The 19,772-nt window shown below is 38.1% G+C and overlaps 2 protein-coding genes across 5 annotated transcripts; one reads left to right on the top strand and one right to left on the bottom strand.

The window, feature by feature from the left end:
- The first annotated feature begins 414 nt into the window (after positions 1 to 414).
- Positions 415 to 9,955, top strand: LOC131772667 (astacin-like metalloprotease toxin 2). 4 transcript variants are annotated; one of them, XM_059088632.2, is made up of 9 exons: positions 415 to 561; positions 3,529 to 3,642; positions 4,283 to 4,400; positions 4,601 to 4,782; positions 5,523 to 5,750; positions 5,982 to 6,154; positions 7,279 to 7,413; positions 8,321 to 8,473; positions 9,477 to 9,955. In XM_059088632.2, the coding sequence occupies exons 2-8, from the start codon at positions 3,549 to 3,551 to the stop codon at positions 8,459 to 8,461; spliced, it is 1,071 nt and encodes a 356-aa protein (XP_058944615.2). In that variant the 5' UTR covers positions 415 to 561; positions 3,529 to 3,548; the 3' UTR covers positions 8,462 to 8,473; positions 9,477 to 9,955. The 4 variants fall into 4 exon arrangements, with proteins under 4 accessions (XP_058944615.2, XP_066017524.1, XP_058944622.2 ...); XM_066161427.1 differs by having other exon boundaries at positions 434 to 596; XM_059088639.2 differs by lacking the exon at positions 415 to 561 and adding an exon at positions 1,456 to 1,540.
- Positions 9,956 to 10,431: 476 nt separating this feature from the next.
- Positions 10,432 to 19,509, bottom strand: LOC131772615 (lysine-specific demethylase RSBN1L). The gene is made up of 6 exons (XM_059088572.2): positions 19,212 to 19,509; positions 17,720 to 17,797; positions 15,452 to 16,217; positions 14,758 to 14,928; positions 14,045 to 14,153; positions 10,432 to 13,907 (listed from the first exon to the last, which is right to left on the bottom strand). Exons 1-6 carry the CDS (start codon positions 19,507 to 19,509, stop codon positions 13,689 to 13,691), a joined length of 1,641 nt encoding a protein of 546 aa, XP_058944555.2. The 3' UTR covers positions 10,432 to 13,688.
- Positions 19,510 to 19,772: the final 263 nt, after the last annotated feature.

The following is a 19,772-nucleotide window of genomic DNA, read 5'->3' as shown; positions in this document are numbered from 1 at the left end:
TCATGACTTGGTTGCCCGCGTTTTCCCGCGTTTTCCCGCGCTTTAGGCAGTGTGGTTGTTGGATCAATATCAGTATCTGGGCAACTGCCCACCTACCCTCCCCTAACTCAACAACAGTCAATTGACAACAAGTGAAGGTTAATGTTGGGTTAGGGGAGGGGTAGGTGGGAAGTTGCCCAGATACTGATATTGATCCTGGTTGTTTTTACTTTGAGTTCTCATAGGCCCTTAAAGGTATTTTTCTCCCTTTTGATTGGCCGTTGCAATTACTTTGGTTTTGGTTTTATGACATTCAATCAAAAAGCGCTCTATTCGTTAGATTACACAGGCTGATGTCATCAGTGTTATCTTTTTCGGTGATTACTTTGCAGGATGAAGGAGATTCAAATGATTCGGACGACGAAGAAAATAACTGGCCCGAGCTGAGATATGGAATCTACAAAAATCCAACACCGGGTCCTTCGTGGAGAGAGGATGATGAAGTGTCCCCCCTGAATCCCGCTTGATCTGCTCAGGGCCCATTTGCGCCTACGTAAAGCACCACCTTGAGTCAGCAGCGTGGTATGTATGAAGGCTTGGGCCAACGATCTGGGCCTGTGAGTAGAAAAGTTATTCAATACTACATACTGTATAGAGATGTGTGGAAAAAAACGAAATTAGTGTGAAGAATTTTAGATTTTTAAGTCAAGAATATGGTTGCCATTTGACGTTGAAGTCCACTAGAGGCGCAGTATACCATAGATTAGAAGACGGGTTTACTTTTGAAGTAATATTTCCACAGGGAAATATTGTGAGAAGCTCATAATTCTTAAAACATGATCTTACATGCATAGAAGAAGATTCACAAAGGAGCCCGCGTGGCTGACTTCTGAAGAGGAATAAGATAATTCCTCTTTGGACGTTGGCCACGCAGGCCCCTTTGTAAATCTTCATCTATGAATTCTTGTAAGGTCATTAGGAACTCTGCTCCTAGACTAGAAAGAGAAAAGAAAGTTTAATTCGAGCATGAGGCCCAATGAATTTTAAATCGCTTATTCCAACGATCGCGCTTCGCACTGAAATTCACTTCACTCTCTTCGTGCACTTTTTTTTTAACTCCAGCTAGGCGTATTATTTACATAGTCACTTCTGTGCGTTTTTCAGTTTTTATTCTTGCAGAGAACCAGCTCTGATAGCTCAGATTAAATTACTACCCATCAATTGTTAAAATCATTAAAATGTCACTCTGCCAATTTAGTATTGAAGGCTATCAACGCCCTTGCTCAAACTAAAACTTTTCCTAGAAAAGAGATCGATGGCAAAAATTATAGGACATTTTAAATTCGATAAATTCGTTCGATGTCGCCGTTGTTTCTCCGTGTTTCAATAAGTGATTTTTGGCAGGATTGTCTCCATGTGACCCCAAGATTAATTGGTTACTTTATATGTAGATCTTTTCTTCTGATGTGGATTTTCTACACATGAAAAGCTGATTATACATGGTCTTGACAATTTTACCTTCCAACGTGCCAAGAAACAGAGTGTCATTTAAACAGCTGAGGTAAAACACTAGCGCATTCTTTAAAAGCAAAATAAACGCCAACGGCAATCAAAGAAACGGTATAAAGCCGTTTACAATTGATATATCATTTATATCTGGCAAAACAAATCTGTTGAAACGTTGAAAACATAGTCCGATTGGTTTCAAACATGGCGTATGAATACCTTCAGTCGAAGACACTGATTTACTTTGCAGTGTCTGTTTTATTATTCATAACATGTTCGACAAACTCAATTTCGGACTCAGCAGCGGAAATTAGGTCAAACGAAGCAAGATCCTCGAACTATTCTGCAACAAACACACTGTGGATGTCCCGACCGGGTATGAAATATTTTATGTGCGTGAAACTGAGGTGTGAATTTGAAACCCTCCGACAACACCTTCTACCACTGGAGATAGGTCCTGAGATTGATCGCGATGAAAACTTCGATAAATATTTTCAAAACTAAAGAGGGTGTAATTCTGGATAGCTTTTCATTAGTTAATACTCTCTAATTACCCGCACAAGAGCACATGTAGTTTAAATCGAACCAAAGAAGCGCCAAGAAACCCTTTCAATTCAGAAAATCACAGTTTCATTTCGAGTGAATATGATTTGGTGTTCTCGACTGAAATCTTTAAAGTGTCTAATGGCCAAAAAAAAAAACAGTCATGCATGCAGAGAAAAAAAACCGGTTTTGATTTAGTTCTAACATGGGTGTAATACAAAACAAAACTGAGTCGCTGATGCTCCAGTTTCAGTTTCATTCTGGTTGTCAGTGCCGCGTTTAACTATTGATATTCTATAACTGATTGTAAATTTCCCGCACATGCGCAGTATTATTCCTGCAAAGTGTTGGGAGTCGGACCATTTGGCAACGGTTCGTCACACTAGAGATATCATCTCATGAGTTCAGAACTGTCATTATTTGTCCAAAATTGACTTGTGGTAGAATTTAAAATTAACAGTACTAAGAATAATAAAATGTAGACCTTAACCAAAGAGGAGAACTGACGTTTACTCCATTTCAAGTGATTTAAATTCTGGCAAAATTTTCTTACATATACACCTTACTAAACGAGTTCGAGGCCGTCCTATAAGTTACAGACCGAGCTTTTTCTGCTTGGTTTTATGGCCATGAATCCTTTAAAAAAAAAAGGAGAGGCTACGTGATATTGATAATTGCTGGACATTTTTAATCGTTCCTATCAAAGTTCAGGTGAACAAAACAGTCTAAATACGTGAGCAAATACAGACTGGATGTTTCTACCTATTTACGTTGTTACTGGCTACAGGGCTTAAAATAAAAGAAAACAACAATAACACCGAAAGAAAGGAACTGAATTGTAAGACTTGCGTTCGTGCCTTGAGAAAGTATGAACATGTCTAAAAATAAACTGTTTCCTTTAAATTCAGCATCCGATCGGTTGGTGACTGAAATAGTCATAAATGACTGTAAATATATGAAAATCATAGATATGAACTGCGGATGTAGGAATGAATATGTAAGCGATCTTCACCCATTATTTCGTTCATTACTACAAAGATCACTTTCATATTTACTTCTTTATCCGCAGTTCACATACATGATTTTCATATATTTACAGGCCCTTTATTACCACCTTACGGGTTTATTTGGAACCAACATGATGACCAGCTTCCAGTTGCCTTGTTAGCTCAATTGGTGGCGCGCTGCACCAGTATCGTAGAGGTCATGGGTTCAAGTCCCGTACAGGCCTGAATTTTTTTCTGGCCCTATTTTCACCACTGCTTAAGAAGTGTTCATAACTGCGAAGGTCGCTTCCATATTCACTTGAAACAGTTATGGTAAATTTTGTCGCCGGCTCAAAAATCAAAAGTTTATTTTAGCGCTTTGATCGAGAGTTGCAACCTAGAAGACTAGGGTTGTACCTCGTGTATTGGGTGTCGTATTCTTCAGGGACTTAAAAAATAGATCGGATGAAATAACCGTTTGAAGCTTAACAAGTCTTTCTTGATTTTTTTTCAGACTTGTTGGAGGGAGATATCATGCTGGAGGAAGGGAATGGTCGCGCTTCCGTCAACAAGAAAATTCACGTATGGCCCGGAGGGACTGTACCATATGTTATGGACTCTGGACTGAGTATGTAAACTCCTCCTGCAAGGCGCGCGTCCGTACGTGACCCAGGCCGGGCATGCCTTCATACGCGGAATGAATTACTGCTAAGGGTAACCCCTTGTAGTGATTAAACTGAACAGATTTTTGTTAGAATTTCTCGGTTGAAAACGTTACATACGTCGACTCTTTCCGGGTAACCCCAATTCGATACCGGGGAAACCCCGCCCGAAGGTGTATAATTTTCCAATGTTCTCGTTGTTTATTTCAGTAAAAGTATCAAACCAGGTTAGCTTTTAGTTGTTCTGCCTGGCTTCCTTTGCTGAAATTAACGCGCAACTTTGTAAATAATGTATCACCCTCACAGGACATGTGTTTAGGTCTTTGGACAGTAAAAACACAGGGAACGGGTCAAACTCGAATGAAACCGCGTATCAAAGCTGTCTGGCTACCTGGGTTTCTGTAAAGGAAATATTTTTCATACTCCTGGTAATGGTCGTATCCGTGATTTTTTAAAGAAATCTACTCCCTTTTCTTCTTCATACAACTCGTGGGACATCACTACTTTCGATAATGGCCCAGTATTATCCTGAACAATGACATTGCTTCAGATATCAAGACAATCCAAAAACTTTTACTTCTTTTTTTTTTTATTTTATTTCGATAGCTGCTTTAGCCAGGTTGGTCATAAGCAAAGCCATGAGGAAAATGGAAAGCCTCTCATGTATACGTTTCAAACTCAGAACAAACGAACCCTACTTTGTCAGGTTCATACGAGGAGTCGGGTGAGTCCACTAAGAAACATTTTCTGCTGTCATTTTTGAATGTCCAATTTAAAAGCATAACGCGTGCACCGTCCTCTTATTGCTCAAATCGGGCTGGTGACAATAAATCACGTCCAGGAATTTTGTTGTAGTTTTGATTAGTGGCTAAAATTGTACACAAGGCTTCCTCTTGGTTTTTTTTTTGTTTGTTTCCTTGACAGCTGCTATTCCTGCATCGGTCGAACGATGGATATGAAAGGACAAGTTGTTTCTATTGGATTTGGCTGTGAGAAAGAAGGGATTGTGCTACATGAGCTGATGCATACTGTGGGCTTCTTTCATACAAATTCACGACCCGACAGAGATGCTTATGTCATTGTGTATTCAAAGAACATCAGACCTGGTAAGCTTCAATTTCCCCCAAGGCTCTCTTTTCATTCCTTCATGGACGGGAAAAGAGAAAGACTCTGGGAACAAGACTGGTTAAGCCCTAATAATCAGGATTGCTTTGCCTCTGTTTCACTTTGCTTTGTAATTGGTCCAGAAAACTCACGCTTCTTACTCGATCAATCAGATTCAAGAATTAAGCCACTTGCGCCTTGGTCACAAGTGTTTTCCCACGCTTCAGTCAATCTGCTGGTTTTTACTTATTTTCACCCGAGGTTCTCCTCTCCTATTGGCTCGTCGTAATATTTTCCTTTACTCTGATTGGCTTTTGTGTTTACTTTGGTTTTGGTTTCACGACATTCAATCCAAAAATCTCTATACTATAAATTTAGTTGTTAATAAGTTACCCCCTTGATTCATAAGTCAGGATTAGTTTGTTATCTAAGTAAGGGTAATTTCATGTAAAGCACTGTTCAACCTTACCACGCATTATTACTGCAATTTATCTTATTACTTATAGTATTTAATGTTTACACAATATTTAATATTTATATTTAATTGATATCTAAAATAGTTCTATGTATGCATAATGTAGAAGTATTTGTAAATTATGACCCGCCTTGAAATTCAGTTTCTACTGCAAGAAGGCTGAATAAACGATCATCATTATGTCACGTGGTAGACGCATAACATTCAAAAACCAATGAATGAAGTAAGGGTTTTGATATTTTTATGGCTGGGTAAAATTTCCATCAGGTTTTGAACGGAACTTCAGGAAGTACAGCCATGGTCAGGTGGATCGACTGGGTGCACCTTATGACGTAACGTCAGTCATGCACGTACCACGCAGGAGCTGGAGCCGTAATGGGAGGAACACTATAGAGTCACGGGCTGGAGCCCATGTAGTTTTGGGTCAACAGAGAGGTCTATCAGTTGTGGATAAACAACAGCTTAATCAGCTGTACAATTGTGGCGGCAAGAAGGGTAGGACTCTCTTCAAACCCCTATGTCTCAAATGCTTGCAGTAATCCTTTAAAATTAAACATAGTGGCTTTAAGAAAGCCGATATCGCTTCAATTGGATGAAACTTAAGAACGCCAACAACTTTTTAAAGATACTGGACTCGTAGAAACACTATGAAATCATTGGAGTTGCCACGTGATAAAGAACAAACCAAGTAATACACTGTTTTCTAATAAATTGCTTTATTCACAGGCTGTTTTGTCTCTGTGGGTATCGAGAAAGGTCAAATACGCGACTCACAATTGCGCGCAAGTTCTTACAAGATATACCACGAGCCACACCAGGCTCGGTTACATCTGACCGCGGGATCTAAGGGGAATGGTGCCTGGTGCGCTGCTCGAAGTAGAAGTGGAGAATATTTACAGGTAAGTTATCATATTTATTTTTCTTAACAAACTAAAAGTTGCCATCTACCAGTTTAATATCAAAAATCGTCTTTTAAGTGGAATGAATACAAATAAAGTCTGTGTTAGGTTCGAAGACAAAAAATTGTTACTTGGGCTGCCTGTGGAATGCCCGAGTTATAACTTGGGCTTCGTTATTATTTTCCGTCTTTAGACGCAAAACGCAGTCAAGTTCTCATCACGTATGCGCAACTTTTTGACTTTGACGCATGTGCGACGTTTTGACTAATGAGCACATGGCATGGTGTAATGGCGGACGAAGAGAAGCTTTCGCGGTGCAAAATCAGACAGGAAACAGTTACAGGATAAACCAATAATTGCACAAAAAAACTTAGGCACATGTAGGCACATAGGGAAAAAACAAAGATTCCTTCCAACAGAAAGCCTGAGTGAACGCAAATATGCGTCTAGTTTCTTCATAATGCTAGAAACTTCCATTAGTTCAACAGGAAATTATTCTACCTGTGGAGTCAGTATCTTGAAAAGCATTTTAAGATCACCTTCCGACTCACAAGTAGCACTTGGGAACCTGATCATCAGAGAATATCAAGCTATAATCTGGGAAGACGCATACTCTCCCCTTCATGAATGAATCACTCGGGGATACTGCGCTGGTGCGGGGAGGTACATTTTCCTTTAGCTCTCGTCACTAGCAGGAAGTTGGCGAGAACACGAGTAACTCGCGCGCTGGAAGGCCTTCCTGCGCGTGGATTGTCGTTCGTGTACCGGTCGACTCATGTGCACCAATTTAAATCTTACCTTTCATCAGAAAGGCTTATGTCTCAGTCAGCGTGTTAAGTTAACTGCAGTGTAAAGTGTAAGACTTTGTGCACCAGCAGTGGGGGAGTCATGTCCGTACACCATGAAATAACTCTTGAATCATCCAACCTACCTTTCCACCCTTATTTTAATGGCAAAGCCAAATCTCACTCTTAACTGTGGCTGTCCAATGTAAAACCCGGGAAGATCTGTTCGTGAGCTGTCTTCACGTGCTTTGTGTGACGAAAAGGCAGTGAACTTTTGGTCGCTTGACAGTTGCTGCTGCAGTAATTACTGTTCTCCTTATTTTGGATTCCACTTCACAGATTGACTTGGGCTCAAGACACAAGATTACAGCAGTTGCAACACAAGGCATAGCAAGTCTTTTCACGAAAGCCTGGGTAAAAGGGTACAAAGTTCAAAGTAGTGACGATGGCCGCCGCTGGGTCTTAAACACACAGGTCAGCGGTGTATCATGCAAAATTTGAATGATTGAGTTCGTTTTAATAATTCTTTAAATAGGGTATACTACTTAACAAAACGTGTTTGTTTACTGAGTACCTATGGTTTTGATGACTGCCATGCACGCCGTAAATTATGGTATCCTTTAGGTGTGCAAGACGCTACGGGGTCTGAGTAGAAATTGCATTTAAATGTGGAAAGAAACCCAGGATTGCTTTGGTATTGCTTAATCGAGGTCTGTGATTGGTCCCAAAAAGTCGCGCCACTCTCTTTTATTCGATGCAAAACTAAAGCCAATCGCGACTTGTGTCATTCACGTTTTCCTCCGCTTCCATCAGTTTGCTTGTTTTTACTCGGCTGCTCTGTGACGCATTCTTTGCCCTGACTGGCCTTTCTGGTAACGTTATTTTGGTTTTGGCGGCACTAAGTGGAAAAGCTCTCTATCCCCTAGACCTCAACATTAGATAAAGTCGTAAATCGAACTTGAGATTTTAACCAAGCTTTTCCGTTCGTGCTACACCGAAGCAGCAGGATAGATAAGCCAAGCTCTCAAACAGGATATTATAATCAGATAACACTTTAAAGAGTGGCAAAAGATGGCACGCCTCGCCTTAGTAGGTGGTCTACAGCCCTCTACTCAACATATAAAAAGAAATTTTATAATTCGTGTTTTATAAGTTTCTTGAGCCTGCCCCCCCCCTCTTTTCTCCCCAAATAATGTTGCCTGATGCTTAATATTTTTAGACACCATCTCCAGTACCAGACAACTTTGAAATAAGGGAGAGGGGGAGATGAATGGATAAATGTCAGATAGAGTAAAGATTCAGAAATAATTAAAACTTGCCTAGACTTTTGGCAGGCATTGCAGTTTCCTGGCCTCATGATCGTATACTGACTTTTCAACAGATCTTGAGGGGAAATTGGGACGCAAACTCCGTGGAGTACAACGCCCTCCGAACACCGTTTAGTGGTCGATACGTACGACTTGTCCCAACTGACTGGTACAGCCAGATTTGTCTACGAGTCGAGCTTTATGGATGCAAATAGATGAGATTAAAGGTGAGAAGAGAAAATATATTTTAAACTGGACTGTTTTTGGCGTATGTGCTCGCAGTACATCGTCACACAACGAGCTGTAAATTGCCTTGATTTTCCACCAGTAGATCGTTCATTTGCGGACATTTATATTGTCATATTCCAAAACAACATGCGACTAACTGCTTTTAATGGGGGTAAAACATTTCAATTCAGAGGTAACTCTGTCAGACAAAAGAGACTTGACGAATTTATGTGGTCAAACTGAACTTCTATTAATGTAGGACAGTCATGTAAGAGGTAAAAGGATCATATTGAGACTGAAATAGCTAGAGAGCTGGCCCTCATTATCAGCCCTTCGGGACGGGCGTTCCTTCGCCCGCGGGAAAGTTTGATGCCTTGAGCAACGTGAGCTGGCGAGAAATCCGCAAGGGGTCTGGCACTAGTAAGAGGACCAGACCCCTGGAAAACGCCTCCAGGATATCTCAAATCTTCCCTCGGGCGGAGAAACGCGTTCACCACAGCACTGATAATTAGCGCCTAACAGCAGGCTAAGACTGAATCCCCATTAAGGGACTTATCAGACCCGGTAGGGTCGGTCTCATGGGAATAATTAACAACTGTTCGCTGAAGGCGAAGTGAATATTATTGAATATTCCTAAGACAAAGTTTTTGGCGTTTTTAATTAAGGCCTAAAGCTCTTTCTTGTGTATTCTCTCCAAAATTGTTTTGATATATAACTTTAGGCGATTCTAATTCACATCACGTACCCCTCCCTCCCCTCCTCCTCTTCCTCTTTCAGGTCTAGGTCTTGCCTTAAAAATGAAACTCTACCGTCTATTTGTTGTTGTTGTTGTTGTTTATTTTTTCCAACAACGGAGGCTGACCTTGAAAGACAAGAACTTGACTCTTCATCGGCATCCTGAAGTAAAATAGATTGGAAACACTTACTTGACCGCCTTGAAAAGTGCTCTTACAACACTATTCACAGTGCCGTCCGATATCTTTCCTTTTCATTTCCTTTCAGGGCCAGCACAAAACGTTGTGCATTCTCTCCCCAGACGAGAAGAGAAAGCGAGATGTACCATGTATGCTAGTTAATTTTAAATTTTGACCAGCTTATTTATCAAGGGAAATTAAGTGAAGGACGACCAGGAGAATTTCTATTGTAACTGTTGGTTTAGTGGAAACATCAAATTCCTATATTTTCATTTAAAACGATGGTAGACATTAAAAGGAATTTACCGTTTTTTTATGGTTGTTCGTTGTTGCGATAATTAGTAATAAAAAAGGTCAATCCTTTGCCTAGGTGGAATTCATACGAAACTTGCGGCTAAAATGGAAATGAGATAATTGGTCCTTGTTAGGAGTTCCAAAGCTAACGTTTCGAGCGTTAGCCCTTTGTTAGGACGAATAGAGGAATTGTGGGTTGTGTGTGGTTTACAGCTGTTTCGAAAAAGGTTGTCAGAAACAATAATAAAAGTGTACGCAAGTCTCGAAAGGTAATCTGGGTATCCGGTTATCAATGAATGTCAACAAGTCAAGTAAAGAAATAAATTTATCAAACCCGCCATGCCTTGTCCCTACAGTGAAGTTTCCTCAGATTTCCCCGAGCCGAGCGTGCAAGTGTGTCACTGACGTTCATTCCTCATTCTGACTTCCCCTGTGATCTTCTATAAACAGACTCACGTTAAAATGCTGTACATGTTGAGGTCAGGAGCCAATATAAATGAGTGTATGATCCAGCTTAACCCTTTACACCCGAACATCATTGCGTATATTCTCCACACTGTTCCCTCTATAATTCCAAAGGTGCTGACAGGGAGAATTTGTTTAACAATCAGAAGTCTCTTCAGGTGATGATCATTTTCGTTATTCTTGTGACCTTTGTGTGTGATTCAGGGGGGATATTGTAAGGAGAAGTTAGATGCTAGTCACTCTTGGGGGGCAAAGGGTTAATAACAGACAAAAATTTCTCAATAGCTTTGAAATAAGTTTTAATAAGGATAAAAACACTATTTACAATGATAATAAGTTAACGACTCCTCAACCTATCAATAAATACTTCTCGACTTCTTAGCACAGTGCTATAGTTTTGTTTTGAAGCGAGGTAAACAACTGGTAGCCTAGTAGCTGTATTTACTTTGCGGACATGTTTAATGATAGCGTGGTCTTAAGATGTCACGCGATCTCATAAGTAGCAAAACATACCCTAATTGTGACAAACGTACTTTCTCCTGGCCTGATAATTATTATTAAATACACGGTAAATAAGAAATATTTATCTCTCAAATAGTATAACTATAATTCTTTTCGTTATGATTTACAAACAATTTATGTAATCTTTCTCTAAACTTAGGAGTCTAACTTAATCATTAATCAAGATTTCCAGGCCCGCGCGTATGACAGAATTAAGCAAAAATGCTTTAGACTAATTTCGCACAGGGATTGATTGTGAAATTGTTTCTGCTCATGTATCCCCTGATGCAAAACATTAAGCATCTCTGAGTTCTTTACAAACAAGATAGAAATCTGTAACCACAACATTTATCACTTCATCCAGTGCCTTGCAAGGCAACCAAACATAGTGCATGGAGAACTAGATATGGTCATTTATTTCTGTTACCTATTTCAACCCCTTGTAATATATAAAAGTTGCCATTTGCAGAAAATCTCCAGTTTCAAAATATTTTTTCTCTCCCATAAGGAATTTTTCCCGAACAGTTGTAACTATAGTTCTCACTTTTTGCACAACTTACACCAAGTCATTTTGGAACAAAAATTGCTACAGTTTTCACCACTAGAACAGAACTTAAAGATATGATGTAATAACGAATCACTCGTTGCCAACATCAGGTTACACTCTTACTTTTAGATCTCAAAGTCGGTTTAAAGATAAATATCAGTACATGCAATGAGGGCCTTTGAGTAGCCTTCAGTATTAGCCCTGCAGTATACTTGCTAGTTTAACCCTATATACCATATGCATATCCTCAATACTGTTCTCTAAACACTTCCTATGATACTGACAAGCAGAATTTGTTTGATGATCAAGAGCTTCTGTAGTTGGTGACCATTTCCTTAATTCCCTTGACTTTTAATGTTTGTTTCAGGAGTGATACTGATTGGAGAAATTAGATGTTAATCACTCTTTGGGGGTTAAAGAGTTAAAACGAATCAATAGAGAGCATGCACGCATGTTACACTTGATTTCCTAATGGAGATTATCACTAGGGTTTCAGTGCCACCTAAAAAGAAAAAAAAAAGCTCAGCAGTGTTCAGGTGAAGCCTTGTCAACATCAGAGACACCTTACAATTTACATTATTAGTGCAGTCAAGGTGACTCTGATATGAGGTTTAAGGGGCATGACCAGCAACTCAGAAACCGAGAGGGACTTCTGCAGAATTTTTCAAAACACAGGTTAATAAGCTCCCTAAGTGCCCTGTTAACATACCATAATATATTATTTACACTGTTTTTCTATAAATTACTTAGTATATAGATATGAGAATTTTTTTTTCCTTAACCCTTTCACTCCCAAGATCTCATTCTTAATCCTCCTTACTTTTTGCCATACAATTCTTGTGATGTGAGTATGGAGAATTTGGTTTTTTGGATATTTTTCTTTACTTTCATCACTTTTCTGCTTGACATTGCATTAATATTGTAAGGAGAAATTATGTCTTGGTCATTCATGGGAGTAAAGGGTTAACATTTTTAAAGCTAGAACCATAGAAATAAAAACTTTAAACATGGATTTAACACCTGCCCAATACAGATTATCATAATCTGATCAACCAACACTTATGGAATGATCAATGAAAGTGTACAACATAATTCTTTGTACTCATATTGGTTTCTTTAACACAGTAAAAACTTTGGTTTGACTGTCACTAGCTTCCAGTGGATTATTTGAAATGAAATATTTAGGTACTAAACCTATTCTTAAGAAATCATATCAATACATTTAATAACAATTTATTGTCACCCACATGGATTTATCATTCAGAATATCATACAAAATAGAAGGGACAAACTCTAGTTTGAGTGCAAGTAACTTTTCAACTGTTACTAGGAGAATTTTTAAAATACATGTAATTAATCAGTAAACCTGGAAAATGAAACGTAGTGAATCTTGATTTTTGAAGGAGCACTAAAAGCACTTTCTCTTAATATTCAATTGTTGTACATCAAGTGCCTGAATCAGCTGGCATTAAATTCATGAAGGATATTCTAATAAATTGTCCAAATTAGTCACTTTAAGGCAAAGAAACTATGGTGTAACACTTGTAATGATAACCCACCTCAAGTAACCACTCACAAAGCTTAATGTTGGTGTCCAGTAGTTACAGGTCAACTCTGAGTTGTATGGGGCTAATTTTTTGGCGAGGGGTATTACAAGTTAGTTTGATTTTATCTACTGAGTTGTTTATGTTAATTGGCCACCATTAAGAGTTTGTAAAGCTGATGTTTCATGCGTTAACCCTATGCCAGAGTGAACGACAAATGCTAATGCTTGGAAGCGCTGCTTTACAACTCTTTACTGCAGTCAATTTAAGTTATGAACTCAGTTGATGAAATGAAATGAGTTGATAATCACAATGCTTGTTCTTGAACCCCCAAGTGCTTATGACTCAAACAATCTAGTTTTCACTAGCTCATAAGTAACTGAGCCATTTGAAGAATGGCATCTTGCACTCAGCTCTTTCAGTTTGTCCTACATTATGACATACCAGTAATGGCTCTTCACTTCTGATTGCAACTCTGATTCTGACTTTATAATTAGTGAAAACCAGCCTTTTACAGCTACTGTATAAAGTGTAACATAGATGCTTAGCTTACATTGTACAAGAACTGGAACTGTGAGGGGTCAGACAACACTTGTCATAAACATGAATGTGCTTATATTTCTAAACTGCATGCTTCTTTAAAGAAGAGTAACCTTCTTATGAGGTGGACATGACAGAGACCAGCTCTGACTGGGAGAATATACAAGTAATCATGTCACTAATGGTGAATTCTTCTTAAAAACCATTGTGATGGTGGGACATTGAGGTCTGTGACAATTCTAACAGGCTTTTGAAAAGGGAACCACATAATGCTGTACAGTGCTGTATATTTTACATGATCACGTACACAGCATCAAGGAGTAACATGTTACATACAAGTAGAGGTAAGATTTCTGCCTGTGGCAGCAAAAAATTTCTCAACATGTTCACCTGTGGCCATTTTCTTTCCTTACTGCTCCACTACCTTTTCTGATTCCTTTAATTCAGGATAGTAATTCTTGTATCTCAGATGCCAAGCTAAACTTGTACATGCAGTCACTGTTCTAAACTGATGAATGATGTTGCGAGGAATGAAGTAGATGTCATTATCCCTCAGCCGGAATGCAGCATATTTCACACCATCTCTTCTCAGCTGATTTAATTTTGCATCATCTACCCAACTAACACACTAGAAAGAGGGGGCATAAAAATTATTAATTAGTAGGTAAGTGCAAAAAGATCAGATAGAGGAGGAGGTATTTAAGCAAGTTGAGTTGTATGTGAGCAAATAACATAGAATACCACTGTCTAAAAGTGTATTCTCACTTGTTGGACTGGAGGTTCATGAAGATCCAACTGCAGTTTCTGAGTCAGGAAATTAAAGTTTTCAGCACTAAAACAGATCACATCCTTACAGTCTCTGTTGGCAGCTGGACTGGAAAGCAAGTGAAAAGAAAATTGTTAGGATGGTAGCTTAACACTTTTTAAATGGTTGTGTTCAAATGTGGGAATAATTCTCTACAGCTGTAGCTCTAAATTATACATGTTGTGCTTGTGTGATGAGTATGATAAGCCAACTCCAAAAGACAATTCCTATAAAATTTTTATTTCAACTTCACTCTTTGACCCCCTAAGAGTGACTAGTATCTAATTTCTTGTAATAGTATCACCCCAAAATCACACATTGAGGTCATGAAGAAAATGATCACCGATCAAAGAAGCTCTTGATTACTAATCAAATTCTCCTTACCAGTACTTAGGGTAATGTATGGAGAATAGTAAGGAGAATGTGCATATTGATGTTAGGGTGTAAAGGGTTAAGTAAAAGCAGAGATACTCCTGTTTTAGGCTCTGAAAATATCCTCATCATCATTAGCACTGTGATCATTATCATTCAATTCTGATACCTGCCAATTTCTTGTCATTAAGTTGATCAAACTATCAAAACATTCTGATGGCAGCATACTACCTGTAGAAGGTTTATGTTTTATAGCTACAGAAGCAAACTGAATATTTTGTACACAGAACTGGTCCCTTACATTTCTCCTACATGGACTGCTTTCAATACACCAACAGCTGCAGTCGTTTGTCTGTCAAAGCCATGTCCAACATGATCAGCATGACAGCGTGTTCTATCTTCGGCAAGAATCTCTCTGGGTTCAGAAACCCTGGGAAGGTACTGTAGGTTTTGGAGTTCATTTACACCAATTCTTGGAAAAAAAAAGTATTGAAGATTTGATTTACAATATCTAGTACATGTAAGTACTAAATGATTATATAGCAATTAGCTGCCAGGTTTGGCTATTATCACCTGATTAAAAAAAGAGAAGCTCAATTGACCTTTCAACTTGCAAGCTGAAGTTATTGAATAACCCACAATAGCAGTTAACAAAAAGATATAAATTAAGGCCTAGAGCACTTTAAGGCCTACAGAGCTGCACAACAGGTGAAATCAAGTCTCCCTTTTAAAATTAAATGTTTAAACATTTATTAAAGGCCAGTTTGTAAAACCCTACACACAGTTACTAAACCTTGAATAAAAATTCCAAATGATTTGAGCAAAGTATTGTAGAATCGCTATCATGACCTGGTGCAGGGCAAACAAAATCATGGAAAGAAGACATAACTTTAGTGCTAGCAGACTGACTCGAATTGTTAAGTACCAAACATTTTTCCAAGCTTCATCCATGACATACAGTACAACAAAACCATATAACAATGTGCATGACATACCTTCGCTTCTTGTATGGTGATCTTGATTCTGCTGTGGGAACAACCTGCTCTCCTGGTCGAACCCACATGATAGGGCCATCATTGCTTTTGTTTCGCTCAGTTAAATTAAGTGCTGAGAAAGTTCCCCAAGGCATTGTCTCCTTCAGAAAGAGACATTGTTCAAGTAAGTCCAAAAACTCTGGGAAATATCCTCCACTTTCCTCCTGAACCGTCCCAACTAAGCTGAACTGCAGAAGGGGGCCTGACCGGTATGTCCCACAATCATAGGAAGATTCCACTCTTTGCATGAATTCCTCCATCTTCAAAGTCTCAAGGTCTGATTTTTTATATAAAGAAGAAACCTTGACAGTCAAATTTGGATGATTTACTCCAAAGTACTTCACAAGTTCAGGTAGATATCCTGCAGCGTTATGAACAATGCCCATAACATTTTTTGCCACACCTTCACTTTTTTCAGCAAAGACTTCGCGAAAAAACAGTTTGACAAACTTTTGCAGCTTTTCTTCTCTTAACCCAGCAATTTCATCTGTATAAACATGCAGCACTGATGCTCCACCATTGGCGTCAACCTCTGTATGAATCAGATGTGAGAGACGAGTTTTTTCCTTTGGATTTAATCTAATGGCATAATCTTGATCATTAAAATTCTTTTCCTCTTCATGGTTATGATGATAATGATGATGCTCCTTGTGTTTCTTTTTCTTTTTCTTTACATCTGATCCTCCATTAAGTTTAGCAGTACCATTGCTTTCATGATTTGTGTCAACTGTGAAAATAAACAGTATTTGCAGGTTAACCTTTTAAATCCCATGAGTGACTGAGACAGAATTTCTCCTTACAATATCAATACAATATCAAGTAGATGAGTGATGAGAACAAAGAAAGATATCAATTAGGGGATTATTAGTTGATCCAATTCCAAATGCTCCAAACTAACAACACAAGATTTGTATGGCAGACAGTAAGGAGAATTACTATTGAGATCTTAGGAGTTAAAGGGTTAACTAAGAGCCACTCATCAGTGGTCTACTGCTGCCTACAAGGCCAATTACTGCCATCTGTTCAGCCTGTTTGAGTTTCACCTGATTGCACTTTTTCTGGCTTTGTTGCCAATTACAATTTCTCAACCTCCTCTAGAAAAAGTTATTGAAACTTCTGAGTTAGGTTGCTTAGTCTATAAATCATAAGTTCAGCTAGTATTGTATCACAACAGTTATAGTAATTGCCATAGCATTGTTTTGTGTGGTTCCAAAATATACATGTTGCATTTTGAAATGATGTTAGTTTAAATTTGTCTTTAAACATTTCATCCCTGAAAGTGACTATGATCTTGTTTCTCCTTACTGAATCACACATTAAGGTCATGAGATTAAAGGAAATGATCACCAACTAAAAAAGCTCTTGATTATTAAGAAAACTCTCTTTGTCAACACCTTAGGAATTGAGCAATAACTGTATTGGGAATGTATATACTGTTGCTAAGGTGTAAGAGTTAACCAGTTTGACTTCCAATTTCTGGTGTCTAGGGAATATCAGGATGTATCAAGCACAAAGGAAAACACTGACCAATCTGGTTTGAACAGTTTTGACCTGTAAGCCATTCTACATTTCAGCACATACACCGCAACAAAACACCATTATTATCACTTTGTTGGGCATTGCTGTCCATTTTGTTTGCTAAAATGGAGATTTTGGCAGGCTTAAATACTTGCATTGATTGTTCTGCCTGTTTCTTTTATTTTGGGCTATATTTTTCAGTTTTTATTTTATCAATTCCCCCCAATGATAAAATGTAATACAGCTTATTTTCTTGGGAATAAATATGTTTCGAGCCCTTTCAGAGTCATTTCAACCCTTGCCTCACAATTTAGGGTAAAATGACTTTGAGTCTAACCCAAAAACATCTTTATGCTCATAAACATATCCTCCATTGTTTTATTATACCACAAACACTAGTCAGACTCATTACATGGAGTTATGGAGTTTGATATAGGCATAGATGGAATGATCATTAACCCTTCAACCCCCAAGAACTCACTGTTAATTTTTTCCCTCTAGCTGTGACACATATACTTTTAAATTTGCAATAATTTGTTGTTAGATCAACAACTTCCCTCTGATAAGTTTGAATATTCTCATAACTTGTTTGCAGGACAATGCAAGGATATGATAGAGAGAAGTTACAGGTTAATCACTTCAATGAGTTAAAGGGTTAATAACTGTAAGTAATGAAAATTTACTGGCGCTATATTCATGTGGATTCATTACCTGAGTTTCTCTTGATTTTCAGTTTCAAATCATTGTGAGAAATAATCTCTGGGGCTGCAGGTGTAAATTCACATTTCCCTGCAAAATAATAACAAATCTTTCAGAAAAAAAATTATCATAAAAATTTTTTAGGGACCATATTAATGATTGGTAAATTCACCAGGCCATATCTTATTGTGCCGCCCACTAAATTCAAAAGTTTGTTTTTCCGCTAGGATTTATGGCCTGCACATATCACACTTTGGCTATAAATCCAAAGGGGGAAATACATGGTTCATAAATGTTGCTTACTATAAAGATCTCAAACTTGGTTAGTAAGTGGTACATTTTAAAAATTGCTGGTTTATATTTGGAAACAATTTTAATGCAGGTACAAGGTCGCTTCTTCCCTGGAATCTCAAAATACAACTGAATGAAATTCATATAATTACATCAGTTTCAATATCAGGACAATTACATAGTTTTTAGGGCAAACTTCTCCCTTAAGGAGTAATGCACTTATGTTAAAAAAAGAGTGGTATGGTTCATTTAATGTTTAAGTTGGGTTTTGAGCCTTAAAACTATTTTCAGATTGCCTTCTTTTCCTATGAAGGGTATCAACAAGGGAGCAAATGCATGTATGAAGTTACAATGCTACATTGAAATCCACTAAGTTTGGTCAATTGTTAGAACTCTGAGATACTTTTAATTTCAAATCAGACTTGCCCTTTTATCCCTGACAATGGATAATAAACACAACTCGTGTGATCAGGTCTTACACCGTTTACTTATAGGTAAAACAATATTGGTACATCTAACAAATGCTGATACTGTAACCACCCATCCTTTGCATATCATGACATTGCAATAACCACAAATTAATCACTTTTTTTAAAATCTCAGAGTTGGAAAGTCTCCTATTTCAGTAAAGTTTAAAAAGTGCATCTATGTGTAATATTAAGATCGACTCCTTTGTCACTTCTTTGTGAAAGACAAGTTCATCTTCCGCAGCATTTTTGTTTGTAAAAACACGTGGAAAGTTACACACTTGTGTACGCCGAATTAACTTTAAAAGGAAATAAAACGAGAGCATTCAACATAAATATCTTTCTTTCTTTTAAAACAAATACCCTTCACCATAATGCAATGGAAATTTCCTCTACACCACCGAGAATTTAACTTCTGTCTTATCAGGGAAGTCTGGTTGCCCAAGTCACACATGCTAGGCGAAGATCGGAGTCAATATGGTGAAGTTTGACGTGAAAAACTCTTTAGATTCACAAACAAACATGAAAATTTTCCTCCAAAATGCTACCAATTCTTTCCCTTGAAAACCCATACCAAACGGATGCAAATAGGTTTGCAAAATTGTAAAAAAACGGCCACCACAGTTAAGCAGAACAAACAATTCTGTATCCTCTACAAGTTCGATTTGTTTAAGCACCCGGATTTCTTCCGTTGTACAATTAATTCTCTCAACCATAAGCTAATTCAACATAAATTTGCATCCCACCTTCCTTTTTAATTTTCTTTAAGGTTGTCTTTAAACTGTTGTTCGGTGTTTTTGTTGGTGACGGTGTTGGTGATGTCGGCGACACGGACGTTATGTTCCAACTCTCTTCGTGCGAACTCAAACGATGCGTTTTGCCAAAATTCTCCAAAGGTTTTGTCTCTTCTTCGAAACTCGTCTTTCTTTTTTTCTTGACATGTTCATCTTTTGGTAATACAAGGCTTGTTGGTTTCTTCAGGAAAGGGGATTTGCTAAAAAACGTATCGCGACCGTTGACGGCAACTTCCTTCGAGGTCGCCATCTTGGAATTTATATTATGGGTAAACAGTGACGTCACATCAAATACTCCTGCTGTTCTTTCGCGCGGTTATCATTGTAACTATTATTTTTCTTTTTGTAATTTTTGAAAAGATCGTCCGGGGGGAACAAGGAATATTTTAACTTCTCACTGTCGCAAACCGAAAATACTAGCATCATAAGAATATTTTGATAATTTTGGTGAAAGCATTTTTACTTTTTTCGCTGAAATTTTGTCTACAGAGCATCGAGGATAAATTCAATACG

Source organism: Pocillopora verrucosa, chromosome 14 (genome assembly GCF_036669915.1).
Source record: "Pocillopora verrucosa isolate sample1 chromosome 14, ASM3666991v2, whole genome shotgun sequence".
Taxonomy (NCBI): domain Eukaryota; kingdom Metazoa; phylum Cnidaria; class Anthozoa; order Scleractinia; family Pocilloporidae; genus Pocillopora; species Pocillopora verrucosa.
The sequence above is the reverse complement of the archived record's forward strand: the minus strand, read 5'-3'. Positions and strand labels throughout refer to the sequence as shown.